Here is a 13,546-nt window from a genome sequence, read left to right as displayed (position 1 = left end):
GTCGTGGACGGGTACTCCACTACTACTTTCAGCACATCCATGAACTGCAAGATCTCAAGCATTTTGTATCTAGAGTCCTGCTCTGCCAATACCTGGAAGGGGATGGACTCTGCCATAGCCTTTATTTATTTATTATTTTATTTTATTTATAACTTTTATATACCGGCATTAGTGCACAGACATCATACCGGTTTACATTATAACTAAGCAGATTGAAACAAAATACAAAGAACAAGGAAGGGGCAGGGAGCAAAAAAACGTGCAGGGTGCACGAGAAGACAGGGCAGGAGGAAGTAAAGTGAAACTCAAAATAACAAGGTTGAACAAGAGGGCGGTGGGGTAATAAGAACATAAGAAAATGCCATATTGGGTCAGACCAAGGGTCCATCAAGCCCAGCATCCTGTTTCCAACAATGGCCAATCCAGGCCATAAGAACCTGGCAAGTACCCAAAAACTAAGTCTATTCCATGTAACCATTGCTAATGGCAGTGGCTATTCTCTAAGTGAACTTAATAGCAGGTAATGGACTTCTCCTCCAAGAACTTATCCAATCCTTTTTAAACACAGCTATACTAACTGCACTAACCACATCCTCTGGCAACAATTTCCAGAGTTTAATTGTGCGTTGAGTAAAAAAGAACTTTCTCCGATTAGTTTTAAATGTGCCCCATGCTAACTTCATGGAGTGCCCCCTAGTCTTTCTACTATCCGAAAGAGTAAATAACCGATTCACATCCACCTGTTCTAGACCTCTCATGATTTTAAACACCTCTATCATATCCCCCCTCAGTCGTCTCTTCTCCAAGCTGAAAAGTCCTAACCGCTTTAGTCTTTCCTCATAGGGGAGCTGTTCCATTCCCCTTATCATTTTGGTAGCCCTTCTCTGTACCTTCTCCATCGTAATTATATCTTTTTTGAGATGCGGCGACCAGAATTGTACACAGTATTCAAGGTGCGGTCTTACCATGGAGCGATAGAGGCATTATGACATTTTCCGTTTTATTCACCATTCCCTTTCTAATAATTACCAACATTCTGTTTGCTTTTTTGACTGCCGCAGCACACTGAACAGACGATTTCAATGTGTTATCCACTATGACACCTAGATCTCTTTCTTAGGTTGTAGCACCTAATATGGAACCCAACATTGTGTAATTATAGCATGGGTTATTTTTCCCTATATGCAACATCTTGCAATTTTCCACATTAAATTTAATCTGCCAGTTGGATGCCTAATCTTCCAGTAGCACAAGGTGCTCCTGCAAAGAATCACAATATACTTGTGATTTAACTACTCTGAATAATTTTTTATCATTCCTTTCCAGATCATTTATAAATATATTGAAAAGCACAGTACAAGTACAGATCCCTGAGGCACTCCACTGTTTACCCTTTTCCACTGAGAAAATTGACCATTTAATCCTACTCTCTGTTTCCTGTCTTTTAACCAGTTTGTAATCCACGAAAGGACATCGCCTCCTATCCCATGACTTTTTGGTTTTCTTAGAAGCCTCTCATGAGGAACTTTGTCAAACACCTTCTGAAAATCCAAATACACTACATCTACCGATTCACCTTTATCCACATGTTTATTAACCCCTTCAAAAATATGAAGCAGATTTGTGCGGCAAGATTTCCCTTGGGTAAATTCATGTTGACTGTGTTACATTAAACTGTGTCTTTCTATATGCTCTGTGATTTTGATCTTTAGAATAGTTTCCACTATTTTTCCTGGCACTAAATTCCATGGGGAGACCCTACCTTGAATACTGTGTACAATTCTGGTCGCTGCATCTCAAAAAAGATGTAGTTGCGATGGCGACATTACAGAAAAGCGCGACCAAAATGATAAAGGGGATGGAACAGCTCCCCTATGAGGAAAAGCTGAAGAGGTTAGGGCTGTTCAGCTTGGAGAAGAGATGGCTAAGGGTGGATATGATAGAGGTATTTAAAATAATGAGAGGTCTTGAAAGAGTAGATGTGAATCGGTTATTAACACTTTTGCATAATAGCAGGACTAGGGGGCACTCCATGACGTTAGCAAGAACCGTATTTTTCGGTGTATAAGACGACTTTTTAACCCCTGAAAATCTTCTCAAAAGTCGGGGGTCGTCTTATACGCCGGGTATCGTCTTATAGGGCAGCTCTTCTCACCTGTGTGTCGCGTGCTCCCGGTCTCTCCCGCTGCTCTTCCTTCCCTGCTGCTGTTGCCGCTGGGCTATCAGCACGTTCAAGCCCAGCGGGAACGGCAGCGGTGCAAAAAAAAAAAAAAAGCTGTGGCATCCGCGGCTGTCCTTTTCTTCTTCCCGCACCTGCATTCCCCCCCCCCCCCCCCCGGACCCGGAACAGGAAGTGATACGCGGTGCGCGGGAAGAAGAAAGGCCGTGCCGCGTGATAAAGTAGCAGCGGCCGCTGCATCGGCCCCCAAGCAATTGAAGCAGCCGGTAATCGAGAAAGGAGACAGCAGCAGGAGCCTCCCGCGGCCGATGGGATTCTTCTTTCTTGGCCTGCGGGGGCTGGAGGAGGCTGCTGCAGCTACTATTTGTGCTTGAGGGGGCGGGGGAGGGGAGAGGAAGTGAGTGAGAGAGAGAGAAGCAGCCAGCCTGCGTGTAAGTGAGAGAATGTATTTGATTGAGAGCATGTCTGTGATTGAGAGAAACTGGTCAGAGAGCTCATGTGTGTGTATATGTGAGAGACAATGAAAGTGACTGCTCAGAATGATGACTGATGTGTATGTGAGTGTGAGAGAGAGAGAGAGAAAAAGCATGGATGTGAGAAATCTGGGTATGTGAGAAAGCATGGGAGTAAGAAGCCTGATTATGTGAGAGAGAGCATGGGAGTGGGAGGGCTGTGTGTGTGTGCGTGCATGAGAGAGAGACTGGTTGATAAGGTGATGGTGTGTGTGAGAGAAAGAGACTGGTGTGTGTGAATGTGAGAGAAAGAATGTGATTCAGGGAATGAGAAGCCTGTGCACGTGGAGAGTGAGCATGGAAATGAGAGAGAGACTGGTGTGTGTGTGTGTGTGTGAGACAGAGAAAGTGATTATGAGAGTGAGAAGCCTGTATATGTACGGTAAGCAGAACACGGGAGTGGGAAGCCTGTGTGTGTGTGTATGGCATGAGAGAAACTGTTCAGGAAGGTGTCTGGTGTGTGTGTCAAAGACTGTTTGGGAAATGATTGGTGTGTGAGAGACAGAAACTGGTCATGGGGGCATGACTGGTATGGTGTGTGTGTGTGTGAGACATGGGACTAAGGAAGAGGACCATGAGTATAGAGCTTAGCCACTACTGCTGCTTCTGGTGTGTGCTATGGCCTACATGGAAGAGGAGTAGGAGAGCTGCTGGAGGGGGTAAGTAAAGGTGGCTTTTTAAGTTTATTTTTCTTGATTGACTGCCATTTTAATTATTTAATATTATGTGATGTGTCTGCTTTTTTGAAATATTTTATTGGTGTTTGGAGAATGTTTAATAGTTTTTATGAGTTTTTAATTGTTGGATGTTATTCTGTTCATAGCTGTTTTGAAACATTTATTCTGCTTATTAGTATAGTTTTACAATTATTTCTGTGTGGGGATCTATAGCTGCTTGCTAGTTCTGTTTTCCTAATAAGAGGTGTATTGTTTTTAGGGCCTGATTTAATATTTGTAGTGTTGCCTTTTCATAGATAGGGTTGCTCCTGTTTGAGTGTAAAATTATTTTTTTTTCTTAAAAATATGTATAAAAAAAGGGGGGGGGGGGGGGGGGGGGGCCGTCTTATACGCCCAGTCGTCTTATACGCCGGAAACTACGGTAGCTAAGGAGAAAATTCTTTTCACTCAACGCACAATTAAGCTCTGGAATGTGTTGCCAGTTCATGTAGTTGGGTTTAAAAAGGGTTTGGATAAGTTCTTGGAGAAGTCCATTAACTGCTATGAATCAAGTTGACTTAGGAATGGCCTCTGCTCTTATTGGCCTCAGTAACATGGGATCGTCTTAGTGTTTGGGTAATTGCCAGGTTCTTGTGCCTTGGTTTGGCCTCTGTTGGAAACAGGATGCTGGGCTTGATGGCTCCTTGGTCTGACCCAGTATGGCAATTTATGTTCTTATGAAGGAATGAAGAAAAACTCATAACAGAAAAGCTAGTTAACTCGAGAGAAAGCAGAAAAAATATCCTTTCACATCGGCAGAAGAAAAATGACTGAGGAGACTTAGGTGGAGAGGTTGTGCAGGAATTCCCGTACATGCTTAGAAAGACTTTTCTCTTTCTTACCTCTAGAGCAGTGGTTCTCAACCTTTTTTCTATCGGGACACACCTGAGTGATTATGCTTACATGCATGACACACTGAACATATGATCATCATGGGACTAATTATAAGCTTATGCTCTGTATCCACAGGAGTCCCCTACTTCCTAACAATGGGTGCAGAGGAGAACTAAAACATTTCCCTGTATAACTCACCATACAAAAAAGATATTCTGGTATCATCTTAATAACAGCATCACAAACTCCCTTTACTACCACGTGCATTATAAAATAAAACAAACAATCCCCACCCTGTACACGACTATCAAACCTGCCATACCTCAGCAGCACCAACTCCAAGAAATGATACAGCAATAGCCCTACCCATGAAAAGGCAGCAGTTCATCACCAGTGCAAAATCATATTGAGAAAACTCAACAAATAAGGCTGATCTCATCTCAGTCACACACACATAGAACACAGACAGACCTGCCTTCGCCAAATATAGAATAAAAGACTTCAAATAACAAATTTGAAAACAAAACCTGTAATGGAAATCCCAAAACCACCTTCTGCATGTAGTGCAAAACTGGAGACTAGAAACATAGAAATGACGGCAGAAGAAGACCAAACGGCCCATCCAGTCTGCCCAGCAAGCTTTCGCACTTTTTTTTTCTCTCACATACTTATCTGTTTCTCTTGGCTCTTAGTAACTTTTTTTATTCTATTTCCCTTCCACCCCCACCATTAATGTAGAGAGCAGTGTTGGAACTGCATCTAAGTGAAATAGCTTAATTTAGTTAGGGGTATTAACCACCACAATAAGCAAGCTACACCCATGCTTATCTGTTTATTCAGACTGTGTAATTCAGTCCTTGTTGATTGTTGCCTGAATATAGATCCACCTTTCTTGTCGTTGAAGCAGAGAGCCATGCTGGCTATGTATTGAAAGTGAAGTATCAGTCTTGCTCCCCTGCCGTTGAAGCAGAGAGCTATGCTGGATTTGCATTGAAAGTGAAGTATCAGGTATTTTTTGGTTTGGGGTAGTAACCGCCGTAACAAGCCAGCTACTCCCTGCTTTTATGTGGTTGCAAATTCTTTTTTCCACATTTCCTCTTACCGTTGAAGCATAGAGCAATGTTGGAGTCGCATTATTGAATAAGGATATTCATCTCCAGGTAGTAGCCATCATTCCCTCAAGCCACCCCCATGCCTCTTCTCTTCATTCACATCCTCTAGACTTTATGGATCCACAGTATTTATCCCATGCCCCTTTGAAATCCTTCACAGTTTTGGTCTTCACCACTTTCTCTGGAAGGGCGTTCCAGGCATCCACCACCCTCTCCGTGAAGAAATACTTACTGACATTGGTTCTGAGTCTTCCTCCCTGGAGTTTTAAATCGTGACCCGTTTCTGCTGATTTTTTTGCAGTGGAAAAGGTTTGACGTTGTCTTTGGATCATTAAAACCTTTCAAGTATCTGAAAGTCAGTATCATATCACCCCTACTCCTCCTTTCCTCCAGGGTGTACATATTTAGATTCTTCAATCTCTCCTCATAAGTCATTCGATGAAGACCCTCCACCTTTTTGGTCGCCCTTCTCTGGACCGCCTCCATCCTGTCTCTGTCCCTTCGGAGATACAGTCTCCAGAACTGAACACAGTACTCCAGGTGAGGCCTCACCAAGGACCTGTACAAGGGGATAATCACTTCCCTTTTCTTACTCGATATTCCTCTCTCTATGCAGCCCAGCATTCTTCTGGCTTTAGCTATCACCTTGTCACATTGTTTCGCCGACTTCAGATCATTAGACACTATCACCCCAAGGTCTCTCTCCTGCCCCGTGCACATCAGCCCTTCTCCCCCCATCGAATACAGTTCTTCTGGATTTCCACACCCCATATGCATGACTCTGCACTTCTTGGCATTGAATCTCAGCTGCCATATCTTCGACCACTCTTCCAGCTTCCTTAAATCCCGTCTCATTCTCTCCACTCCTTCCGGCTGTCCACTCTGTTGCAGATCTTAGTGTCATCCGCAAAAAGACAAACCTTATCTTCTATCCCGTCTGCAATGTCGCTCACAAAGATATTGAAACAGGACCGGTCCCAACACCGACCCTTGCGGCACTCTGCTCAACACCGCTCTCTCTTCAGAGTAAGTTCCATTTACCATCACACATTGTCTTCTGTCCGTCAACCAGTTTGCAATCCAGGTCACCACCTTGGCACTCACTCCTAAGCTTCTTATTTTATTCACCAGTCTCCTGTGTGGAACCGTATCAAAAGCTTTGCTGAAGTCCAAGTAGATGACATCGACCTTTCTTCCTTGATCCAATTCCTTGGTTACCCAGTCAAAAAATTCTATCAGATTTGTTTGACAGGATCTTCCCCTGGTGAATCCATGCTGCCTCTGGTCCAGCAATTCTTCCGCCTGTAGATAGCTCACTATTCCTTCTTTTAACAGCGATTCCATTACTTTTCCCACCACCGAGGTGAGGCTAACTGGTCTGTAATTACCAGCCTCTTCACAAAATATATTTTGTGAAAACAAAATATATTTCCTCCTACACTAAGCAAAGTTCAAAGAGAGAAGAAATGCATATTCACAAAACTAACATATGGCCCTTATACCCAGTCACTCTCCTCCATGTCCCCATCACCTTTCACTTCTCCTAACTACTCAATCATCCCTTCACATGCTCATATCCCTGTTCAACATTCCTGACATCCCCCCTCCAAATCCTTTTCCCCGTGCTCAACACTATCAGCTCTTCTCTCTCCCCTTCCCTACCCAGAATATCTTTGACCACTTCTTTCCTACCCCTTCCTGCTTGACATACCCCACTCCCCTCTCCCCCAACCCAGCAACTCACAACCACTCCCTCCTCCACCTCTCCCTACCCAGCAACCCCAATCTCCTTTCCCCACCCCTTCCTATCCAGTAGACTCTTGACTCCCTATCTTCCCACATTTTCCTGCCTAGTACATTTTCTCCTCCGCCTGGCTCCCTGCCAGCAGAAAAGACTTCAGTCCAAGCTAGAGTCTCCCTACCTCTTTATCAGCAGCAGACGAGGCATTGAGGAGAGGAAGATGAGAAAGCAGCAGCAGATTTATAGAGCATGCACGTTTCTCCTTCGTGGTCCTGCTTTCACATCTAGGCTCCATGGGGTGGCGAGAGCATCAGCAGCCTCACTGCCAGGCCAGCCAGAGGAAGATAAAGTTGGTATCCTGCTGGGTCTATATGAACAGGAGTTGATGATATAGCGCTCTGATCTGGGTGAAGTTGGAGGGAACAACCTCCCACTGGCCAAGAAGAGAAGGAAGCAAGAGCAGATTCCTGTCATACCCAATAAAAGATAAGTCAGCCAACTCCAGCCCAGACTAATGAGGAAAGATCAGTCTTCTGCTGGCTCTGCAACACACCTCCCAGGACTTCGCGACACACTAGTGGGTCCCGACACACCTGTTGAGAACCACTGCTCTAGAAAGCATGTCCCTGTTGGTACCATTGCATGACATCACTCACTTGTGTGACTGGCACTGTTTCTACTTGTCTATGGACAAGGAAACTGTTTGCCAGAAAGGTTAACATTAATTGGTGGACCATGTGTAGTTAAGTAGAGGCTTATTTAGAAAGTAATACTCTGTGAAGAGAGGCCTGGGAAGACAGGGTCATGATTACTCAAGCGTTATCACACCAGTAGGAGATATCAATGCAAGAAACACTATAAGGTGAATTTTCAAAAGGTTACATGAGAAAAAAAAAAGACATATGAGAGGTATATTTACGCAATCTGTATTTTATAAACAAGACCCATTTGCACATATATCCAGCTTCACAAGTAAAAGTATACACTCAAAAAAAGTAGGCATTGCAGGGGTGTGTTGGAGCATGGTTTGCACATATGTGCATAATGAGCTATTTTAAAAGAGACTTGCATGTGAACATCAACCCTGAGTGAATAAATTTACTACTGCTCACTAAGTTCAAACTTTCAGGATGATTTACGACTTATTGGGCAAGATGGCTTCTCCAGGTGAGTGGACATGACAGTAGGCTAAGAGATGGCAGTGAGTATTCCTGAGACAGACTGGTCATACTGGGAGTAACTGGGACAGATTTGGCCATACTAGGAGTAAATGGGAAATACAGGGGTATGTGAATGAGTGTACACAGAGTAGGCCATATTGGGGGATAACTGGAACAGACTGGGCCATATTGGGGCATGGGAGGTAGTGGAGATTCCGTTTTCAAAATGATTCTAATGGGCTTATGGAAACTCATGGCACAATGGTTGCAGAAGGAGAGAGAACAGAAGAGGAGGAGGTACCCCTTATACAGGACTAGGGTATAGTTTTTAGATTGGGCAGAGGAGCAAGTCATGAACAGGTTCAGTTTCAACAAGGAAACCATATTGTACCTATGCCAGCAGTTAGAACAGGACCTGCAACCTTCTGTCCTCAAGGTCTACACCTTGTCAGTACACATCAAGTTTATTACTACTCTGACATTTTTGGTCACAGCTGCAATAAGCCAGTCTGCCACTTCCATATGTACAGAGCCGTTTCTACCTGTATTTCTCAGAAAAACACATTATATATTTATCCCTCAGAGCAGACAGCAACAACACATAATGACTGATTTCTACCAAACTGCATGCCTTCCCTCTGTCTTGGGGGCTATAGATTGCATTCACATCCCTATGAGGCCACCTACAACATGGCCTCAATATGTAGTGGTTTGTGATGCCAAGAGGATCATTATGGATTTCATGGCCAGGTTTCCTGTGGTCAGTCATGATGCCTACATTCTCTCGCAGTCTGGAATTTAAGATCATGTCCATGACCGGCACATCACTGGGGACTGGCTTCTAAGGAGGGCTGCACTTATCACTAACATCACATAGCAATTAACCTTCTTCATATCAAAGTGGAGTGACAACATTGGTCCAGGAGGACTGCTCTAATTGTTCCAAGTTATTTACTTCACTGCCTATCCCTGAGGGATATCTAACTCTGCTATTTTCTGTATTCTCCCCTACAGGTGTTAGAGGATATCCACTGAAAACCTGGCTTATGATCCCACTAGTTAACTCACAGACCGGTGCAGATGCTTACTAACAGGGCCCACAGGCAGTCATCGAGTGAACCTGAGGCTTACTCAATACATGTTTATGCCTTTCACACTTTGTTAATTGTAAACCGGGTTGATGTGATGCCTGTCATGAAACTCGGTATAACAAAAACAATAAATAAATAAATAAATAAATGTTTATCTTCCTCAACAGATCTGCAGGATGCCTTTTCTACAACTCTATTAAGGCCTGTGAGATCCTGCTAACCTGCTGCATACTTCATATCCTTGCCAAAACAAGAGCTCTACCTCCGCCAGAGAGACTACAAAATCATCTGGATGAAGAAGAGGAAGAGGCAGCACATGACCTGAGTCAAGAGGAATTGTAGGAGATATACTGCCAGACTCAACAGCAGACCAGCAGAAAAGGAAAACACTGATACAAAGCCATTTTAGATGGTGAAGGTGAATTTATTTACATGTGAAAATGCAGTGAAAAAAAATAGACATCCAATGTTTTCTGGGCCACCCTTTTTTTCTGGCGTGAACTTCCACTGTCTTGGTCTGTAACAATTTGCTGCTTCTTCTGCAGTGGTGTCCAATCACCGTTTACATTGCCATCAGAAGGTTGGGCAATTGGGGGAAGTTGCATTGGCTGATAGCTGCTGGAGGGGCCATGGAGGGAATGGGAGACTGCAGAAGGGTAGGCCTGGGTGCAGTGGTGGGCTCTCATCTTCAGCCACCTGTGCTCTCAGAGAGAGGGGAGCATCCCTCTATGTAGTGGCAGTGGTGGTGATGCCGCAGGCAGCATCCATGCAGGTGGTGGTGGCTCAAGAGGAGGTGAAAGCAGAGTGGGTGGTGGTGGAGCTGCTAATAGAGCAGGTGCAACTCTGGCCTGGGTTGGTGCCATCCAGGGTGGTGGTGCTGCAAAGGCTGGTGGAGGCTGCATCTAGGGAGGCATCACATAGTAGGGGGTTGGTGGGGTCTGCAGCTGCTAGGAGGGCATATGCTGCAACAGCTCCCTCTCCACTGCATTCTAGGCCTACATTAATTCATGCATGCCCTTAGCTCCTACCCAACACCCTGCATCTCCTTGTGAAGGGCCTGTAATTCCTGAGGCCAGCACTCTCCTCCACCACTCTGGCATTTAACTCCATAATCCACCTCTTAGGCCTGTACCTCCTCTGCTCTAGCTGATGAGATTTTCTTCAGCTGAGCTTCCCTCCTCCTGGCCAATTGCATGCTGCTAGAGTTCTGGTGCACAAGACAAGATTGCAGTTGGCTGGGTAACCGTCATCTCCTCCATCACAGGCTGGTGCTGCTCTGGTGATGGGTGCTACTCTGCTGTTCCCTTCTCCTCCTCTTTAGGGCTGTCATGTCTGTCGGAGGCCACTGGGTCCTGGAGTATCTGTCATGGCTGGCTCCTCCCCTGCAAAAAGTGTACACACTTTTAATATATGTTATATGGTTTTTCTCACTGGACTTTCCTTTCTTGCAAACATTACAGCTCCATGAGCCCTACTCTAGCACCTCCTGCTACTCTACTAACTGTATAGAAAACATTCCCATGGTTGAGAACTCTACCCTTGAAACACTAGCAGATATGGACAAAAGACTCACTAACTGTGTCACCTCCCACCAATTGATACCCTCTCACTCCCCGAGCTCCTCTTACACCTCCTGTCATGTTTTTATTCTACTTCTCTCACCCTCCAGAGACAATTCTGAGGATCCATTTCTCCGAATAGGTAAAATAGAAAACTGTTGAGGATACAGCACCGTGGTCCGATCTTAGGACTCTTCAGCTTGGAATAGAGACGGCTGAGGGAAGATATAATAGAGGTCTATAAAATAAAGAGTGAAATGGAATGAGTATACATTAATCAGTTGTACAAAGACCAGGGGACACACAATGAAATTACTAGGTAATATATTTAAAACTAATAAGAGAAAGCAGAGTTGCTTACCTGTAACAGGTGTTCTCCTAGGACAGCAGGATGTTAGTCTTCACAAGTGGGTGACATCATCAGATGGAGCCCGGCCCAGAAAAAGTTTGTCAAAGTTTCTAGAAACTTTGACTGGCACACTGAGCATACCCAGCATGCCACTAACCCCACAGCCGAGCAGGGTCCCTCTTCAGTCTCTTAGGGGTAGATTTTCACAAAGCGCGCCTTAGCGTACTTTTGTTGGCGCATCAGGCGCAAACAAAAGTATGCTGGATTTTAGTAGATACGCGCGTAGCCCCTAAAATCCTGGATCGGCGCGCACAAGGCTGCCGATTTCATGTAGCCGGCGCGCGCCGAGCCGCGCAGCCTGCCGCCGTTCCCTCCAAGGCCGCTCCGAAATCGGAGCGGCCTCGGAGGGAACTTGCTTTCGCCCTCCCCTCACCTTCCCCTCCCTTCCCCTACCTAACCCACCCCCACCGGCCCTATCTAGACCCCCCCCCTTACCTTTGTCGGGGGATTTACGCCTCCCGGAGGGAGAAGTAAATCCCCGCGCGCCAGCGGGCCTCTAGCGCGCCGAGACGGGACCTGGGAGTGGTTCCGGAGGGCGCGGCCACGCCCCCGGCCCGAAACCACGCCCCTGGGCCCACCCCCGAAAGGCCGCGCCGATCGGCCACGCCCCCGACACGCCCCCCTCGAAAAACCCCGGGACTTACGCGAGTCCCGGGCCTCTGCGCGTGCCGGTAGGCCTATGTAAAATAGGCGCACCAGCGCGCAAGGCCCTGCTCGCGTAAATCCGGGCGGATTTACGCGAGCAGGGCTCTTAAAATCCGCCCCTTAATATAGAATCATGAAAAAATAAAATAAACTTGGAGAAAACCCAACTCCACGGGGTGGTAGGCGGGTTTCCTGAGGATTAACATCCTGCTGTCCTATGAGAACACCTGTTACAGATAAGCAACTCTGCATTCTCCTATGACAAGCAGGATGGTAGTCCTCACAAGTGGGTGACTCCCTAGCTACAGGCTGTTCTCAAACAAGGGGACCAACAGTCACCAAAACAGGTTCCAATGGGCACAACTGAGATGTTGTTGGTAACACAGGGAGGCAGCCTGAACCAGAACAAGGGGCCTGAGGCAGGAAGAGTTGGGTTTCACAGCTGAAAGAGATTCTGGAGGGCAGACTGGCCAAAATTACTGCCATGGTGCCCTCCATTGCTCTTACCATGTGACAGAGGCCGGGCAATAGCACCGATAGCCCCTGTCACATGGTAAGGGCAAAGGGCCATCAGTGCCATTTGATTACTGGCAGCCAACGGGCCGAGAGTGGGAGATCACTCCCGGGACCCCTGCTGGATCACCAGGGACTTTGGCAAGTTTTTTTTTGGGGGGGGGGGGGGGGGGGGGTTGTAATTTGAAGGGTTGGGGTGTGTTTCTGTGTTCGTTTTGGGGGCAGCTGAAATAAAATTGTCCCGAACTGCGGGAAAACAAAATTTCCCGCGGCGGGCCAATAACGAAGGCCGAACCAAAAAGGCAGCACCTCAGACATAAAACAAATGATCGTATTCCTGGAGATCAGAAATTGTTACAAGAAGTTTATTCCCTAGTGTTTGTACTTAACAATCTTTCTTACAAAACTGATTTTAAAAAAGCTGGCACTGAATTGGGTGAGGTGGAACAATACAAAAAGGCCTTTACAAACCTCATAAGAAACTTGTGTAAGGCGACAATATTGTAGAATGTGTATTTTACTATTCTGTAAATGGACACCTCAGGCATCGGCCTGGGTGTCATACTTTCTTAAAAGATGGAGGGCGATGAACTCCCTTTTCAGTACATCTGCAAAAAGTTATTTACAAGGAGGAACTATTGTGTCATTGTAAAGAAATATCAGGTGATGAAAAGGGCTGACAAATTCCTATGCTGTTACCTCCAGGGAAGACCATTCACCTTAGTTGCAAACCATGCACAACTCAAAAGTCTAATCATGAAAGACATGTTCCCTCACCCTGAAAACCTATGGTTTTAGAATGCAACATACAGCATATAAGATCCATCAAAATTCAGACAATCTCAGAGGAGGAGGGGGGAAAGGAAGAGCGTGTAATTCAGGACTTCTGCTGAGTGTGAACACTCATCAAGTATGGGGTGAGGTTTGTGTCATGCCTTATACCCCAAGAAGAAAGGAAGGAAATCAATAACAGAAAGATTTTGGCAAATCACATAGTCCATGCCTCAGAAAGTATGGGAGTAAACATACAGAAATAAAGATAAAGAATGAACAGGAGAGTAAAAGCCTCACCATT

The 13,546-nt window shown here is 45.6% G+C and overlaps 2 protein-coding genes across 9 annotated transcripts in view; one reads left to right on the top strand and one right to left on the bottom strand.

The window, feature by feature from the left end:
• Positions 1 to 9,817, top strand: part of CBS (cystathionine-beta-synthase) — a 215,849-nt gene extending 206,032 nt beyond the window's left edge. For both annotated transcript variants that reach the window (XR_003852749.1, XM_029577798.1), the window contains one exon: positions 9,513 to 9,817. Coding sequence is in view for 1 of the 2 variants with exons in the window: in XM_029577798.1 (XP_029433658.1) it covers positions 9,513 to 9,565 (53 nt within the window). In the remaining variant the exon portion in view is untranslated. The remainder of the gene's footprint in view (positions 1 to 9,512) is intronic.
• PKNOX1 (PBX/knotted 1 homeobox 1) overlaps positions 1 to 13,546 on the bottom strand; it is a 278,453-nt gene that overhangs the window by 11,610 nt on the left and 253,297 nt on the right. The window contains exons 11-12 of one of the 7 annotated variants that reach the window (XR_003852751.1): positions 11,008 to 11,142; positions 10,478 to 10,727 (exon numbers count right to left, since the gene is read on the bottom strand). The exons of 4 other annotated variants lie outside the window; for them this stretch is intronic. Coding sequence is in view for 1 of the 3 variants with exons in the window: in XM_029577804.1 (XP_029433664.1) it covers positions 11,090 to 11,142 (53 nt within the window). In the remaining 2 variants the exon portion in view is untranslated. Of the gene's footprint in view, positions 1 to 9,823; positions 11,143 to 13,546 lie in introns of those variants that run through there. 2 more of the 7 variants (XR_003852750.1, XM_029577804.1) reach the window with 2 other exon arrangements.

This window comes from Rhinatrema bivittatum, chromosome 15, assembly GCF_901001135.1.
Source record: "Rhinatrema bivittatum chromosome 15, aRhiBiv1.1, whole genome shotgun sequence".
Taxonomy (NCBI): Eukaryota; Metazoa; Chordata; class Amphibia; order Gymnophiona; family Rhinatrematidae; genus Rhinatrema; species Rhinatrema bivittatum.
The sequence above is the reverse complement of the archived record's forward strand: the minus strand, read 5'-3'. Positions and strand labels throughout refer to the sequence as shown.